This window comes from Phasianus colchicus, chromosome 4, assembly GCF_987193195.1.
Source record: "Phasianus colchicus chromosome 4, bPhaCol1.hap1.1, whole genome shotgun sequence".
NCBI lineage: Eukaryota > Metazoa > Chordata > Aves > Galliformes > Phasianidae > Phasianus > Phasianus colchicus.
Window position 1 is genome coordinate 34,936,425 of NC_143439.1, and position 16,231 is coordinate 34,952,655.

A 16,231-nucleotide genomic window follows, 5' to 3' on the forward strand; every position below is an offset into this window, starting at 1 on the left:
ATACAGGGGCTGAAGTGAAGCAGTGGGAGCCCTGAGAGCCTGGCTGCTGGCCACTACCACCTCCGGCTGTGGGAAGGCCCCCAGCACCTGCTAAAATGCCATTTAAAATACAGCTTAAAGAAATAAACCTCTCTGGTTTGTGACTGCTGAAGACAGATTAGTTCTAAGCCACTGAGCACTGAGCTTTTCCAGCAGATGCAGGCAGGATGCCCCCATCCAGCTGTGGCACTTGGCAGCGGTGCGGCCATCCACCACCAAGGCAGCCAATGTGCTTCCTGAGAGCCCCGGAGCCAACGCAACATGCCACTGCCACCACTACATAGATTTCCTCCTTAAAAGCTCTGTAGCTTTCCTGTTCTGCAACCGGTTCTGTAATTTACCAGAGCAAAATAGTTAACTGATCCGACCTAGCCTGGAAAATATCTTTGAGGAGCTCTAATAAATGCTGGCTAAGAAAGTTTTTAGAGAAGGGACTTGGGTCAGCTCGTTGTCAGCTTTTTGGTTTGCTGCAGCCAAGCTAGAAACTCCCAAGGGGTATCAGAGCATGTCTAACACAGCCCTGGGTCACAGTCCCTTGCTTTCTAGAGGGCTGAGCTTGATAAAACACTTCAGGTGTTGCACAAGGATGGCAAATGCTTTTCAAAGGACACAGAACTGAAAGGAAATTAAAATCAACTTTGTAACATAAGCTGGTCTCAGGTGGGATTCGGGCCTCCCATCTCGCACTAGTTTCATATTCACTCAACTTTATACCCCATGGGCTGCATACAAGGAAAAGCTAAGCAAAGGGAAAAACATTAGGAGTGGGACCAAAATGTTAGTGTTATATGAGATGATCTGAACCCAGAAGGCACTGGGGGAGATGTCAAACTTTTTTTTTAAGGAAACAAAGAAGAAATACTTGTTTATAAAGAGAGGTGACTAGAACGGATATTACATCTTTCACCAGTATAAACATTTCTCTTACAAGTATCAGACTAAAAGAAAAAAAGGTTTCTAAGGAAAACTCCCACTGTTAGAGGTGAACGTATCCTGCAGTTTCACACAGTTGGGGCATAATCAGAAAATCACTGTTAAGCAGTCATGGATGGCATCCTGCTCCTCAAACAACAACAGAGGGGGGACACCAGCACATTAGTAGGAGCTCTGTTACTACCTGTTAGAAGTGGAATAATAAGATTTTAAAACCACACATGGAAAAAATATCAAAAATAATAGTACTATCAAATGAAGACATGTCTGGGATCTACGACACCAGAAGTTTTCAATTTTGGTGCTTTTGCTGACATAGCTCACTAAGCCATCATATGATGCACCATATTTAGCACAGAGTCTAGAGCAAATTAGCTTTTGGCTTCAGAGGATGCCCTATGAAATTCCCAGCAGGCATGTGTGATCTCTTTACAAGCCGCTCTGAATTGCACTGCACACCCCGAGAATGCTAGCACTGCCTAAGCTGTTAATCTGAAGGGTGACACGCAAGTATGCGTTTTTCCATTTTCCCATGATTTCCCAGCAAGGGTTTCAAATTAACACAGGCAACTTTCATTAAAGCTGCCTGGACTTTTGACGCAAACAGCAGTCGGAGAAACAAATTATGATTAACCCTCCAGTCCCATGCAGGCGCTGCCAAAACCAACTTCCAGCCAAGAGACTGCCTTTGCCCCCCTCAACCTGACCTCTGTGGGTTGATGTCATCATTGCAACTGCATGAAAATCACTCTCCAAAGGCACGTAGTGGTACAAACTAATTTCCTGTCAACACGCCGCCTGCAAATCCCAGCGGTCGGAATTAGGAACCTTACATAATCCACACAGGGCCATGTGTGCACGGGTGCGTGCACACAAGAGCTGTGCTCCACCAGAAATACCTTGAACTTCAAAATAAAAACGTGTGAGGAAAGAGCAGCCTGGCTGCTACACGTGGGCCTCAGAATTCTGAGTAATCTCTAATGGTGTTGTAATGAAATACATCAGTCTGTAAGCTACGTGCTATTTTAATCTTTTTGCCAATTCCTAAATCCTCGAAGTAGTTTTAAAGGGAGAAAAACATATCTGCTTTTACTGGTTTACCACATTAGGCAGATCCAGATACCCTCCCCCATGTGAAGTTTCAGCTGGTGCTGCAGAAGCCCCACCAGCCTTGGGCTGCATGCCCTTCCAACACCCTTCCCTCGACCAACAACAGAGAGGCTTCTCGAATTGCCAAGCCCACCAGGTAAAACTATCTATGGGGAATAAAAACCTGTTCGCAGTATTTTTTTCATGCTAAAGGCACTTCCAACGTGCATTCTGGCAGAAGAAAACACATTCTACAATGTACCAGTGCCTCACGATTAACCTGAATTAATTTTTACCTCATCTGCTGCATCTGAGAGACTGCTGCCCAGCCCCAAACTGAATTATGCAGGTGAGGGCCACCCATAACTCCCCCTCTCACCCAGTGCCCATTCTCACCACCTGGAGTCAGAGGCCAATAAGAACCGTCCTTTCCACATGAATGCTTGAAGCTGTTCTCACACTTCTTCCCATAAATGTAAGAGTAACTGCAATCTGATTCTACCATTGCACCAAGTACATAAAATTTACCAGCATTATATACCTCTTCACACCAAGGAGACTTTTCAGACACAATCAGATGTAAGTAATCAGCAGACTGAAATAGAATCATTAAGGTTGGAAAAGACTTCTATGATCATCTAGTCCTACCTTCCGCCCATCACCAATACTGCCCACTAAGCCATGTCCCTCAGCATCACATCTTCACGTTTCTTCATCACGTCCAGGGAGGGTGACTCCACCACCTCCCTGAGCAGCCTGTGCCACTGCATCACCACTCTTTCAGAGAAAAAATTTCTCCCTACCTCCAACCTGAACCTCCTCTGGTGCAACTTAAGGCCAATCCCTCTCATCCTATCATTGTTGCCTGGGATCAGAGACTGACTCACACTTTGTTACAACCTCCTTTCAGGCAGTTGTAGAGAGCCATAAGATCTCTCCTGAGCCTCCTCTTCTCCAGACTAAACAATCCCAGTTCCCTCAGCTGCTTCCCATAAGACCTGTGCTCCAGACCCTTCACAGCTTCACTGCCCTTCTCTGGATGTGTTCCAGGTCCTGTTACCTTTCTTGCTATAACTAGTTTGTTGACAGCAACAGCTTACTTGTTTTCTATGTTTTCACTTGTTTAGCTCTCCTTCCCCATCCACTCCCCATCTAGCAGGTTTGTTTCATATTTGAAAATTGAAGTCCAAGAAAGCAGTGATTTTACCTCATGATCAAATCTAGAAAGCAACCTCACTGCAATGATTTTAATAGTGATGCAAATATACATTTGCACAGGCGGAAAACTGAGAACACTCCCAAAGCCAAGGCAATGAATGTTTTTTCAGAACACCAGATGTTATTTCCATTGGAAAAAACTATTTAAATCCTGATCTTCAATTAAATCCTGTCAAGGAGAACCAGTGACTCTCCCTCTGCCACGGCCTTCAGTGGCAATGAAACCCATCAGAACATGTTAGCTACAGAATCAGGACCTTAATTTAGTTACAGTGATAAATGATAGACTTGAAAATGCAGGAACTGTTCACACACCAACATTCAGAGCGCTCTTAAATTCATAGGCAGGCCTGCAAAGTCGCAGGGGCAGGCCTCAGGGCAGGCACCCGGCTCAGTTACTGCCCAGGGATTCATCTCCACACAGCTGAAATCTGTAACGCAGATCTGGTGAGGAGGAGTACAGCCCACCTTTCTTTCCAAATCAGCACATCAGGCAAGATTCACCTACAGAGATAAAAGCTGCTTTTCTTATTATTCTCTCTAACAAAAGAATTGCAATGACAGCCAAAAGTTACGGGTTTTAAAAGTACTCATTGGACATGATATCATCTCAAATAACTTCTTTCCTGGAATCTCTGGAAATAATTTCCTCTCACAACAAATGCAAAACGCATTGACACAACAGAACGGCTGGTGTCTTAACAATTAATGCTGGCTGAAGCAGACCTTGCTGTCAGGCCCTCAGCCCTGTGCAGATGCAGGGCAGAAGGCTTAGTGCGTTATTGTTGTTCTTCAGAATTACTAATTGATTCATCTACCTACGTGAACATGTAGCAAACAATGTATCTCGTAAACCAAAAAGGCATAGGAAGCATACCTAGGTACAAACGGTTGTTATGGCCAAATTCACATCTGGCACATGTACAGCACAACTCCAGTGCACGTTATTAATTCAAACCATCACTGATACCACAAAATTGGATGCTGTTAAAAAAATCTAGGAGAAAGACACCTGCATAATATCACTTCAGTGTATTGGCTGTTTGTGAAACAACAACAAAAAAAAACATGTCATCAGTGCTGAGATAGTAAACATTCCCAATATCAAAAAATTTTTCTGCCTGTATCAGCAGAAATATTCCGAAGGAACAAATTCTAAATCCCTTCTTCCATCAGCACCCTACAATTAGATGTTGTATTCATAGAATCACAGAATGGCCTGGGTTGAAAAGGACCATAATGATCATCAAGTCTCAACTCCCCTGCTATGTGCAGGGTTGACAAACACTAGACCAGGCTGCCTGGGGAATATTCAACATACCCCTATATTAGCTTTTACCCCCTATATTGTTTCATATCTTCTGTTTCCTCAAGACCAAAATTCAAATCTTATATAAGGGAAATGTCCAGAGGAAACTTGGGAAAGTTAGCAAAATTCAGAGACCAGGTAGAACATTTAGCTTTATGCCCCCAGACGGTGCACTTCATGCCTTTTTTTTTTTTTTTTTTTTTAAGCATTACAAAAGCACTGAAAACTCGAGGAACTCTTAGAGTTCCTTGAGTGACCATCAAGTCTAAGCAAACTTCCCTAAAAAGAAAAATTGGGCTTCATGAAAACTGGAAACAGTGCTCAGCTGTCAGCAGGTGACACTGTATTAAACATAGCCCATAGGTCACTTTTTACATCCTAATTACCCTCTGTATTCATGTAATCAACATCTTCCACTTGACCAAATTTCTTATTATTGCAGCTTTTCAGAAGTCAATGAAACGGGCCCAGAAAAAGGCAACACAAATGAAAGAGAAAAGGAGCCAGTCTGAGATGGGCTTGGAACCACCAGAATCTTTTCCAGGGGGCTTTCCCCAGCATTTCTCTGAATCCTCAAGTACTGGACAGCAATCCATCACCCATTTCCATCTGCTCACAACCAACTCCAGACACGTCTATGAAGGACAGATGTTGGGCCACACATTCATCTGACACCAGCACTATCCAGCTGAAACAGGAAGATGCTAACATCTACAGTTCTCCTATTCCTTCAACACTGATGTCACCTTAAAAATAACCACACACCTGATGCACAGTGTATTTCCCATTTCCTTTCATTCTGTTTCCCTCAGCATTTCTCTTCTGTACATTCCTGGAAGTTAATCAAGTCGAAAACTGTAATCAATCATGTCAACCAGGGAAGTTAGAACAGTTTAAATTGGAAGCATTGCACATATAGAAGCAAGTAACTGGACTGGAATTCATTTCATTATAACAATATTTAAATACAAGAGGCTTACACTGTTCTGGAATAAGTTTCAATTATATGTTTTGATGACAATTATGTTCTCCTTTTATTTCTTTTTTTTTAATACTATTTTTTATTTATCTTATTTAAAAAAATAAAAGTATTAAATGATTATATTCTTAATCCCGCTGGCAGTTGCAGCCTGCTTGGGCCCATTCAGCATGGGTAAGTTGATCTTTTCCCATAATCAACATCATACCAGGAAGGAAAGTGGCCATCACTTGTGCCTGTTTCTGATTCCTCTAATCCAAGCATGTCTCATCCAGGCCTCAGGTAGGAATCCATACAACAGCTCAGATGCATGTCTTCGGCTGAAGCACCTTGCTGCAGAATCAGCCTTGCCACAGCACTCTTCTGCACTGTGGAACAGGCTTACCTACTTCATGGACTTCATAGGTTTCTCAAAATCCTGTAAATTTATCCATGCATTTGAATGATGGCAAAAAAACAGTTTACAGATTCAGTCCTGCTCCCACTGATGCCAGTGAAAGTCTTACTGACTCGAAATGAGCACAAAGCTTAAAGTGTCAAAATTATGATAAAGACTGGCAAAATTAAATTTTGTTGTTGTTTTCATGAAGGAAGAAACACAGATTTAAAACACATTGTGATAAAGGATTTTTGCTGGACAGGAAGGAGTTTTGGTTTGGTTTTTTTTTTTTTCAAAAATAAAGATATTGCAAAAATATCTCATATGTATACAGCATATGGGTAATGTTATTTGTTAAAATTGCTATTTCAAAGCAAATTACAAGTTTTACTGTGTGATTCAGGTGTTTCAAAACTTTTGCTTCTTCACCACTCCTTGTTAGGCCTAAAGTAGACAGCTGATAGTGGCCATGTGGCTTTTTCACCCCCAGACAATATTTTCATTTGGATGGCAAATACATTAAAGATCCCAGACCACAACCACAGACATTCTGAATGCCTCAATTCTCCATCAAATCCAAACTCAGCTGATGTTCTCTTAATCAGGGACAACCAGTGTCAACATAAGTCAAAATAGCCAAGTTCCTTGCTTAGCTTAGTCAGCTACTAGCATCAACTCACGTATGGCACAGGAAAATTCTGTTTCTTCACATAATTTGGCCATACATAATTCATAACAGTAAGGTGACAATACCTACAGCTCTTCTGCTGGTGACTTACCATGTGTACTGTAGTTTTCTGCAGAGAACCTCTATCCTATCTAATGCTGCTTTGCTCTGTCCCAGCTCATAGATTTCACCTCTCCCATGACAGAGGCTGCAAATGTCACCAGGTAATTTGCATAGATATAAGCATATGACTGTATCTTTGAGTGCACAGTGTAAATATGTGCTGTAATACCCCAAAAAGACAGACAGCTTAATTTAAAAAGACTGATCACTATCCCTGTTAAAAGCAGAGGTGTCATAGTACAGAAGAGAAGCCATGATTCTTCATAGCTTCATGTGCCTTGAAAGTCCAGACTGCAGTGAAAACAGCACAACTTCCAGACATTTTGAGTCAATTAATTTGTGGCTTCAGAATGTAGCTATCGGGGGCCTAACACTCAGGATAACACAACTCTCCAGAAGAGCATCATCAACTTGTAGAGGATTTGTACCAAAGCCTTTTCACTTTGTCACTTCTACTTTTGCTCCAAAATAGTACTGTTCATCTACCAACTTGTACTGGCACTCACTAATGCAATGTACTGATCTTTGTTCTTTGATTTCTTTGGTTTTTTTTCCTGCTTTGAAAATGGTATTTAACAGAGTCTTTCCCATCAGCCTACATTTCCTATCTTACGTTACAAAGATCTCCAGTTAAAGGGGAAAATGCTTTGCTTCTGAAAAACAAGAAAAGGAACAAATATGTCCATTGCCCAAAAATCCTAAAAATCCTACTTATATAAACAATGTCCCATTTCCAAAGCACATAGATTTCTTAAGTTCAGCAAACAGACTGTCTGTGCTGCATTTACACAGAGCCATGTTCATTCATCACTTTCAAGTCTAATTACCAAGCCATTTCCCTCTTGGCAACCTCTAATGGCCAGAAGAATTAGGTTTTACATAGTCAGGATACCAAGGAATAACAAATACCCATAATTCTTTGCAGCTGTGCAATTTGTTAAGAGACTCGAGCTCTGAGCAGGGAAGGGATTACTGAGAGGCAAACATTCCTCTCCATGTGCTGCTGTATCTGGACCAATCCTGCGGGGCTCCCTTTAGCACAGTCTCTCCTCTAAAGAGTTGTAACATCAACTTGCAAAAGCAAAGAAAAAAAAAAATCATGAGCCTATCATTAATTACAGCCAGAGGACAACAGAGAAGATTTTGTGCATCACACAGTTCATTTGAAATATGTCAAGTCGAAGGTTGCCTGAGCTTCTTCCACAGTACCAACCCACAGTGAAGGAGAATTCACTATCAAAAGTCTTCCTGGTTTTCAGAGGTTTCTTCTGTCTTAATGCAATCATCTATCCTATTCTAGACTAACTGTGTACCTCTGCTTTCCCCTCCATCTTTTCATTTCTAGATTTATCATTTATTCTTTAGAATCAGTTTTAGTACATCCTTCCCTTTTTCCTTGTCAGTCCATTCAAACCCTATTCTTACCTTGTTTTTGTTTAATTTTTATTTCTCTCTAAGCTTCCTCTAATGCCTCAACATAAATCAGAGTGAAAAGTCTTCCAAAAGGACTAGATAAACTAGGAAGAGCATTACAATTACAGAATTTTGGCTGGGATTGGTAAAATAAATAAAACACTGTGGCAGACATGAATTCAGCTACAATGTTTGCCATGGCTTGTGCAGTGACAGACAGTCCACTGAGTGGTACAAACAAGAAGATTCTCTTGTTTTGTTGGTCTACCTGCTATAACTGGCTGCAATCAATTACCAAGTCTATTAATCTGTATGTGCTTGCTGATGAGAAGGGATTGTTTAGCGACCTCTACAGAGAGTTGGGAGCAAAACATTTATGTATTTCAAACCCACAAGCTTTAGTCAAATTTAAACAAGTACTAATGGGTTAATAAATATTTGGCAAAGTGCTCTGAAGACCATTAAGCAATTAATGTTACTTCACATCTGTATATTAGATCTGAACTATGCACAAAACCGCTCTCACAACTTACAGAAAAGCACAAACTGTTATCTCTTGACACATCATGTGAGGACCAGGAGCGGGTTACCTGCCCAGGAAGTTTTGAGATGCACAAACCCCACAGCCCACAAAATCCTAAGATTTAAACTAAGAAGAAAATCTTTTCCAAAGCTGTACCACAGAGAGTTTTTCACTGCCAAGACAGAGAAAACCAATTCAACCAACAGAGGGAATAGGGAGACAATATAAACAGGTGTTTCCTTGAAAACTTCACTGTGGCTAGTAACAGTACAGGAAATGGATCTCCAGAGGCCACAAATCGTTAGCATCTCTAATGCATTTGCAAATTCCTACTGTGCAAAGTCAGCCTGTAAAAAAAGGTCATTTCTAATAAGTGCCTTGTCTGGTTTCCTACACCATTTAATTTCAGATGAATTTTATGAGAACTCTGCTACATATTTTACCTCCCATCTGGTTCAGATTTGACAATGAAATATTTGTGTGTCCCACCCTGTTCTTTTTAAAGCTCCAAAACCAGATGTCTCCAGCGCAACATGACTGCAGCAGGTCATACCACATTCTTCAGCAAGCTGTGCCAGGCCTACTACCCCCCACAGACAGTTCCAGGTAAGGTAAAATTAGGTTATTTATCCCCTAAAAGAATAAAACAAATAAACAAACTCAATGCCTTCAGGGCATGGGGTGAAAAGGCTGATTAAAATGTACTGCATCTTATTCTTCCAAAAGGTTTTATCTTGATGAAGCAGTGTTTCTGAAAGCTAAACACATTAACATTTCAGCAAGGGGAAATTTTTTTCTTCCTATTGGCTTGATTCCAGCACACATTTTTGCAGCTTCTCTATTGCGATAAGCAGGCAGGTGTTTCAGTGCATGCCACAGGTTGGCAGACATTTCTAGGAAGTTTACAGATTTCACAGTTGCATACAATGTATTACGAAAATGATGCTGTGAAGACATATCAGCTTTTACAGTTGCAACAGAAAACGTGTTCATTTGTTAGCAGTTTCACAGGGCAGCTTTGTGCTACTCTAGATGTCATCTCCTGTTATGTAAACAGTTTCAGTTGCTGAAATATCAGGACTGATGTCGTTTACCCTCTTCTGCAGGTACTAATGGCCCCCTTACAATACATAGGGATCTAAATGGATGCTGAGGTAGCTCCTTTTCCAAAAACACAATGGAAATCTGAGATGCTTTTGAACTAGAGAAATACTTCCTACATGCTTACATTTCATAGTTCTTCAGGCAAATCTAACAAAACAGGAAAAGAAAAACAACAAAAAGTCATTCACTCATTTACTAGAAGTATATTATGGAAGGATACTCCTAAGACTCCTAAGAACAACTCCTTCCATAGCCAGCCAAGTCTTAAATGCCATTGTAGCAAACAAAACCTCCTATAATCCTCCTTCAGACAAAAGTTAAACACCTCTCATAATCAACAACAGGAAGGGTATTTTAGTAAGATTGTTAGCTGTTTGCACAAGAATCCCTTTTTAAGGTCAAAATTCCCAGAACTATTTCATGAAGTTTTTCCCTTGGCAAAAAGCTTAAACGTAAGTTTAAATTTCAGCATACGGGTAATCTCTTTGGAAATTCCAAAGTTATATAACATAAGATCATCTCCCCTTCTTGATGGAGACATTATATTGGGACAGTGCAACAACCTTGGGAAAAGAAAGGAGTTGGTTACTGAAAATAACTGCAGGTTAAAACCACAGTAAAGAGCCCAAGGGAATGAGAACCAGCAGAATTCTTCTTGCTCATGACATGAGAAAGAAGGAACTTCACCAACTTACCTGTTTGTACCAAGTTAAATATGCTTGATATCACTACTCTTTTACATGTGGAAATAAATTTAATAAAATAATTCTACAAAAGTAATACGCTTCTGATTGCACAACATAAAAGTAATTTATCAGAACATAAGGTCTGTGATTTTTATAACAGAATTACTTACTTTCCCCTTTCAACTGCCAAGGCATCTATTTCATCAAAGAAAAGAATCGAAGGAGACACCATTCTGGCTTTCCTAAAGATCTAGAAAAACAACAATGGCGCACTCAGTTTTAAGGGACTGACATTTCTTACATAATGCTATCAGCACTGTATTCCCCAAAAGCTACAGAGCATCACAGAAGTGCCATAAGACACTTAAGAGACATTTTTTTAAAAAACACTCCTTTCAGTAGGTACTCCTGATTCTATGTGATATAGGCTTGTAGTGAAAGTTGCTACTGGAGACTGAATTGGACATGCATCATGAGGTTGGTGCAGAAGGAAGTTAAACCCCACACATATCCCTTCTGTTTTGTTTTGTTTTTAAACTTAAACCAAAAGGAGATTTTTTAGAAAATTTAAAGGTAACCTTATAAGCACCAAAGGATTTGAATGCCAAGACAGCTTGTGCTTTCTCACCTCTCTCACTGCTCGTTCTGACTCACCAACATATTTATTCATCAGTTCAGGTCCCTACAAAATAGAAAAAAATAAATATTTTAAAAATATGTTTACATCTCAAATGACTGTCACAAGCTGCCAGTACTGTGATACTGATGGTCCTACAAGGAATTTTGATATTTTGCCACTTACAAAGGTCTTGTTTGTGCATTTTCAGACTTACCTTCTACCCATTCCAAGTATTCCTCCTTTTGTAATAGCAAGTAACTATACATAGGTTAGTCCTCTTATTGTAAAGCTTACCTACTACTCTTATGTGAAACAACATTAACCAAAAAAATAAACACATCAGTGTTCTTAGAAGTTTATGGATCACCAACAGCAACAAGGGGTCTGCAAGTCAGTTGAAAAAGATGAATTGCAGGAAAGCATTTACTTATAGACCCAACGTGATCTTGCCAAGCACCAGAACTATGACCTAAACCTATATCTAGCAGAACTTTTTGAATCTGACAGCTTGCAGGTCCAGAAAGAAGCAGCTGCCACAGCAGCACACCTGAAACCTATCTACGAGGGCTCTATTCCTAGTGAGAAAGCTGTTCAGTGTCTTCACTGATTTGCATTCCTTCTCCTCTCTGCTGAGACTGCCAAGCACGATTATTAGTGCCAGCTGCTGCCGTGCCTGTCTATACTCACAGCCCCATCCACCAGGAACAGAATGGAGACCACAGGGTCAGCATTCAAGTCTTGAGCCAGTACTTACAATTACAAAAAGCAAAACAATGGAGAATTCTCAGAGCATTTTCTGTTTTGCTGTATCCTGTAGGATACGCTGCTAAAATAATGCTTCTTAATGGGACTAAGATTCTCATGGGATTGGTAATGACTCATTGACTTCAGCCTGGTTTGCATCAACACTGACCTACAGCCATGACCAGCGTTGATTATCCACTGCCCTGAACAAAATGAGCCAGTGGCTTCAGGCAGTTTTTCAGGGAACAGGTGCCCTCATAATTTCACCAGCAGCAATGACATCCTTCTTCACAGCTGGAAAACTGCACAGCCTTCCTGTGCTTCAGTGCAGTGAGTCCCTTCAGGCAATGCTCTGCTCTGAGCAGTAAGGCAGTTTTAAACAACAGTTATGCTGGAATTAAAATGGGTGGCATATGCATGCTTACACACTGACAGTGACAGAGCTTCTGGTGCAAACCCTCCTTCAGTGGGGCTGTCTGGCCTTTGTACCCAGACCAGCCGAAAAAAGATTAATTTCTCCAAAAACGCAGCACAAACTGTTTTTATGCAGTCTCCCCATCTCCTCAGCTATTTGCAGCATTGCAATAAAACTTAGGATAAAATCTGTGCACCGACACTGGCACAATGTATACTCTAATAAGAAAAGCACAAGTTATCTGGCATCAGCAAAGCGTACTGGCTATGTCATGCTTTTCTGTTTTCTTGTCCCCATAGGACCCGGTAGGATAGAGCAGCAGCCAGCCATAGTGTACTATGTGGGTAAAGTCAAACTTTTTAAGGGCTGAAGAAGAGTACTGCTCATCTTTCCAGAAAAAACCTAGAATGATACAGCTAGCACTGTGTCCATCCTTTACCCTTCACCCCTAAAACAACTGCTGCAGCAGCTAATGTTGAAGGGTCACCTGCAGGCTTTCTACAAATTCAGAATTCGAGTCTGTCAGATACCTGCAGAGAAACAACCATTCAGACACATCAGTGAGGAAAGAAGATTGAAAAAATGAGGTGAGAGAAATATGAGGCTATTTCCACTGTGGACCCCAAAGACAAGGACGTGCAGCCAGTTGTGCAGAAGCGGATCATAGCTCACAGAGACAGCATCCAGCTGCCCTGGGCCTTTGCCATTCATCATGTTCATTGCAGATGAGGAATCTGATAGTGCAGGCCTAACAAATCCTTAAGTAACAGGAGAGCAGCTTTCCCCTTCTATCTAGCTTTCTTTCAAACCCAGCTGACACACTGAGAACCCTCTGTCCAGAAGTACAGATTTCTATTATTTGCTTTTCCTTGAAATGTCTCTCTCACACCCTTATTTTTAAAAGCAATCTTGATCCACATCAGTATTCTCATGGAAGCCAACATCATCCACATCAGTGCCAATGGTGTACTCCTCTAGTACGACAAACAACATCAAGTAGTCTGACATTTCTTTTGTCTGAGCAAAAAATACTTAAAACTACTCCCTTTGAGCTTTAATGTAAAATATAATTTTAGATGCTTGGAGTTTTATTTTTAATTAAGCATTAAAGTATATGATCAAGGTAACATCAAAGCAATAAATGCTGTTTAAAATGTTTCCAAAGAGAATTATTTGAATGCATGGTTTTGCTGTAAGCTTTGGCTTGAAACTTTTCTCCATTTCTCTCTTTATTAAGGAGCAACTCTAAGTGAATGACCACTACGTATTAATGACCTGTGCCTCCTCAAGGAGAATTTCATGAAAGTTGATTTGAAGAAGGTCTCAGAGTTCACCACTCTCATCAACAATACCAAAACTGCCATTCAGAACCATGCTGTTTATTACAAGCAGCTTGGAACTGTTATTATACATGGTAATAAAAGGAAAAGACTCCAAACTAAGAGAAAGAGCATGCTAAAGAAGAATTGGTGTACAGTTCATCTAATGCAAACACTTAAAACCACAACACAAAAACTAGAAATGTTCAAAGAAGCTGGATGTAGAAATTGGATGTAGAAATCTTCAGTCCAACCTGAGCTGAACTTCTGCCTTGCCCTTTGTGAAAACGTGTTGTCCTTTAGTAGGGATTGAGAGCCATTCTTCCAAAGGATCTGCCTATATGCCAAGCAGCCTAGAAGCCATCAAAAGTCACTGGCTGACAGCTGAGCAGTGATACAAATTTTCTGAAGGCTCAACTTCTCTTTTCAGAGAAGCTTCCTTAGCAGTTGGAAACCATTCAAGAAATACCAGGAATATTTTTTTAATTATTATTTTTCAGTGCTTTTCTAATGCTTCAAAAATCAAATGGCATGATTAGTCAGCAAATTGGCAGTTGGTGAAACATCATCCTTGGCCTGGAGATGGCCACACTGATTCCATTAAAAGTTGCTGATACAATGACGGAGAGGCGTTAGGATCAAGTGGCACAGTTTAATGATGCGTAGCTCAGTTCTCTTCTGCAACACAAAATCCTCCATATGAAAGGACATGAAGAAATAAAACCTGTTCCTTCTGGTCATTTGCACAGTGCCTCCAAAACCAGAAAAACATTTGCAGAAGGAAGTTGGCAGAAGTCACTGTAGCATAGCCATGCGTATAATCATACAATTTGTGAGCTACAATCCAGAGCAATAGTACAAAATTTGCCAATTCAGGCACACTGCACACTGCTGGGTTTTATTTATTCAGCCTCAAAGCAGAGTTTCCATACATGCACGGTTGAAAGGTGATCCCATCCTCATTTACAAGATGCATTACCCTTCTGTCATGAAACCTCCCATTTATTTATGGTCTGGATTGGGTGTGGATTTTTCTCTTATATTGGTATTGGTTTTGTTTTGTTGTTTTTTTTCCAGTAACAAGAAAAAAGAAAATGCATTTTAAATACGATCAGAATGATCTTGAAAGATTAACTGCACAAAAGATAAAACCTCTGTGTATAGGCTACAACACGAGATAAGCTTATGTGCACTTTGTTATGACAGAAATTCACAATGTTTTAAACAGCAAGAGCAACATCTGGTATTCCTGAAGGTAAAGAGTATGGGTAATTTTTCTATCCAGTGCTTAAAGTCATCTGGGGACTTCTTTTTATACCACCTGAAAATACTAGGGCAATGACTTTCAACTGATAGGAAATCCTCACTCTTTCTCTCTCTCTCTTTATATATATGTACATTTATATATACGCATATATATATATATATAAATAATATTATATATATATATAAAAATAAAACTGTTTTGATAATCAACTAAGTTATAGACTTATGCTTGTTGAGCCAGATAGACATGTCTCCAGATTTCTTCAGCAACACAGGTTTGTCTTCTGCTCTCTTACAATATTTCTGCCATAACCACACATGAAGGTTTTGGGCTCTAACACAGACATGTTAAAATGTGTTAACTATGGAGTGCAATTCCTATTTTTTAAAAAATCCTAAGAATTAGAGAATTTCTATCACCTCCTACAGATTATTTCTCCGTAATATTTAATGCAGTCTCTTCTTTGTCACGTCCGAAGTAGAAACAGTTCAACAAACATGAAAACATCAGTCACATATTTAATTTCGAATTCAGTGTCTAGAAACTGCGAAGCACAAAAGAAAAAAAAAGAAAGAAAAACTTCATGTCAATTCTTAGCAGTTCTCAGTCACTCAGAATGCATACCTCAGACCAAGCTCACTTGCCTAACTCAGGTGCCAATGTCTGAATGCAAGCATTTACAGTAACTGATCTAGATAGGCAGACGACAACCTGCAGATGTGATCCACCTAGCTCTGATATGCTGACTTCTCACCAGGCTGCTGGAGCAACATGAACAGCCAGCTCTCAGGAGCATGGCTTGATCTCAGCCACCACCAGTACAGCTTTCACGGAGTCAGATTTAATATTCTGGCTTGTTTTGTTTCCTTCCCCAGCTTTGTGATGATGTAAGTGAGCAACCTCCTATCACAACACTAACTGATTTGGAAGGAACTCAGAAATCAGTTACTTTGCATGTTAAATTGCACCACAGAAAAATATTTGCTTATAAAACAGAGTTTATTTGCTTGACAAGAATAAAGCCTGCTTCTTCTTCTCTTCAGTGTTGTTCAATGACTTAATCTGCACCACTCCGATTCTCAGCAGCCCACAAGCCCCAGGCTCAGCATGTTCACCATTTTAAACACTTCCTCTTCCCCTGCCCAGCATACCAAAGGACATTAGAAAAAAAACTTGCTGGCAAGATTTACGGTGTGGTGTCTTAAAATTTTCAAATTAGACAGGTTTCTGTAGGCTCCAAAATATCTCAGGGAGCAGGCTGGCAACAATTACGGTTCTAATAGAAAAGGGGGAAGAAAACAGAGACAGAAGATAATCTCTGAATCATTTTCTGTCTGCACGTTCTCTGTTGGAAAGCTTATAGTAAGAATGGATGAATGTCTTATTTTTTATTGGGTAAAACATG

At 40.2% G+C, this 16,231-nt stretch overlaps 1 protein-coding gene across 6 annotated transcripts in view; it reads right to left on the reverse strand.

Annotated features, from left to right (window-relative positions):
- AFG2A (AAA ATPase AFG2A) overlaps nucleotides 1–16,231 on the reverse strand; it is a 204,062-nt gene that overhangs the window by 151,888 nt on the left and 35,943 nt on the right. For 3 of the 6 annotated variants that reach the window (XM_090139166.1, XM_090139167.1, XM_031596845.2), the window contains exons 12-13: nucleotides 11,091–11,144; nucleotides 10,633–10,712 (exon numbers count right to left, since the gene is read on the reverse strand). The exons of the other annotated variants lie outside the window; for them this stretch is intronic. In XM_090139166.1, the coding sequence (XP_089995292.1) occupies nucleotides 10,633–10,712; nucleotides 11,091–11,144 (134 nt within the window). The remainder of the gene's footprint in view (nucleotides 1–10,632; nucleotides 10,713–11,090; nucleotides 11,145–16,231) is intronic. 6 annotated transcript variants of the gene reach the window in all.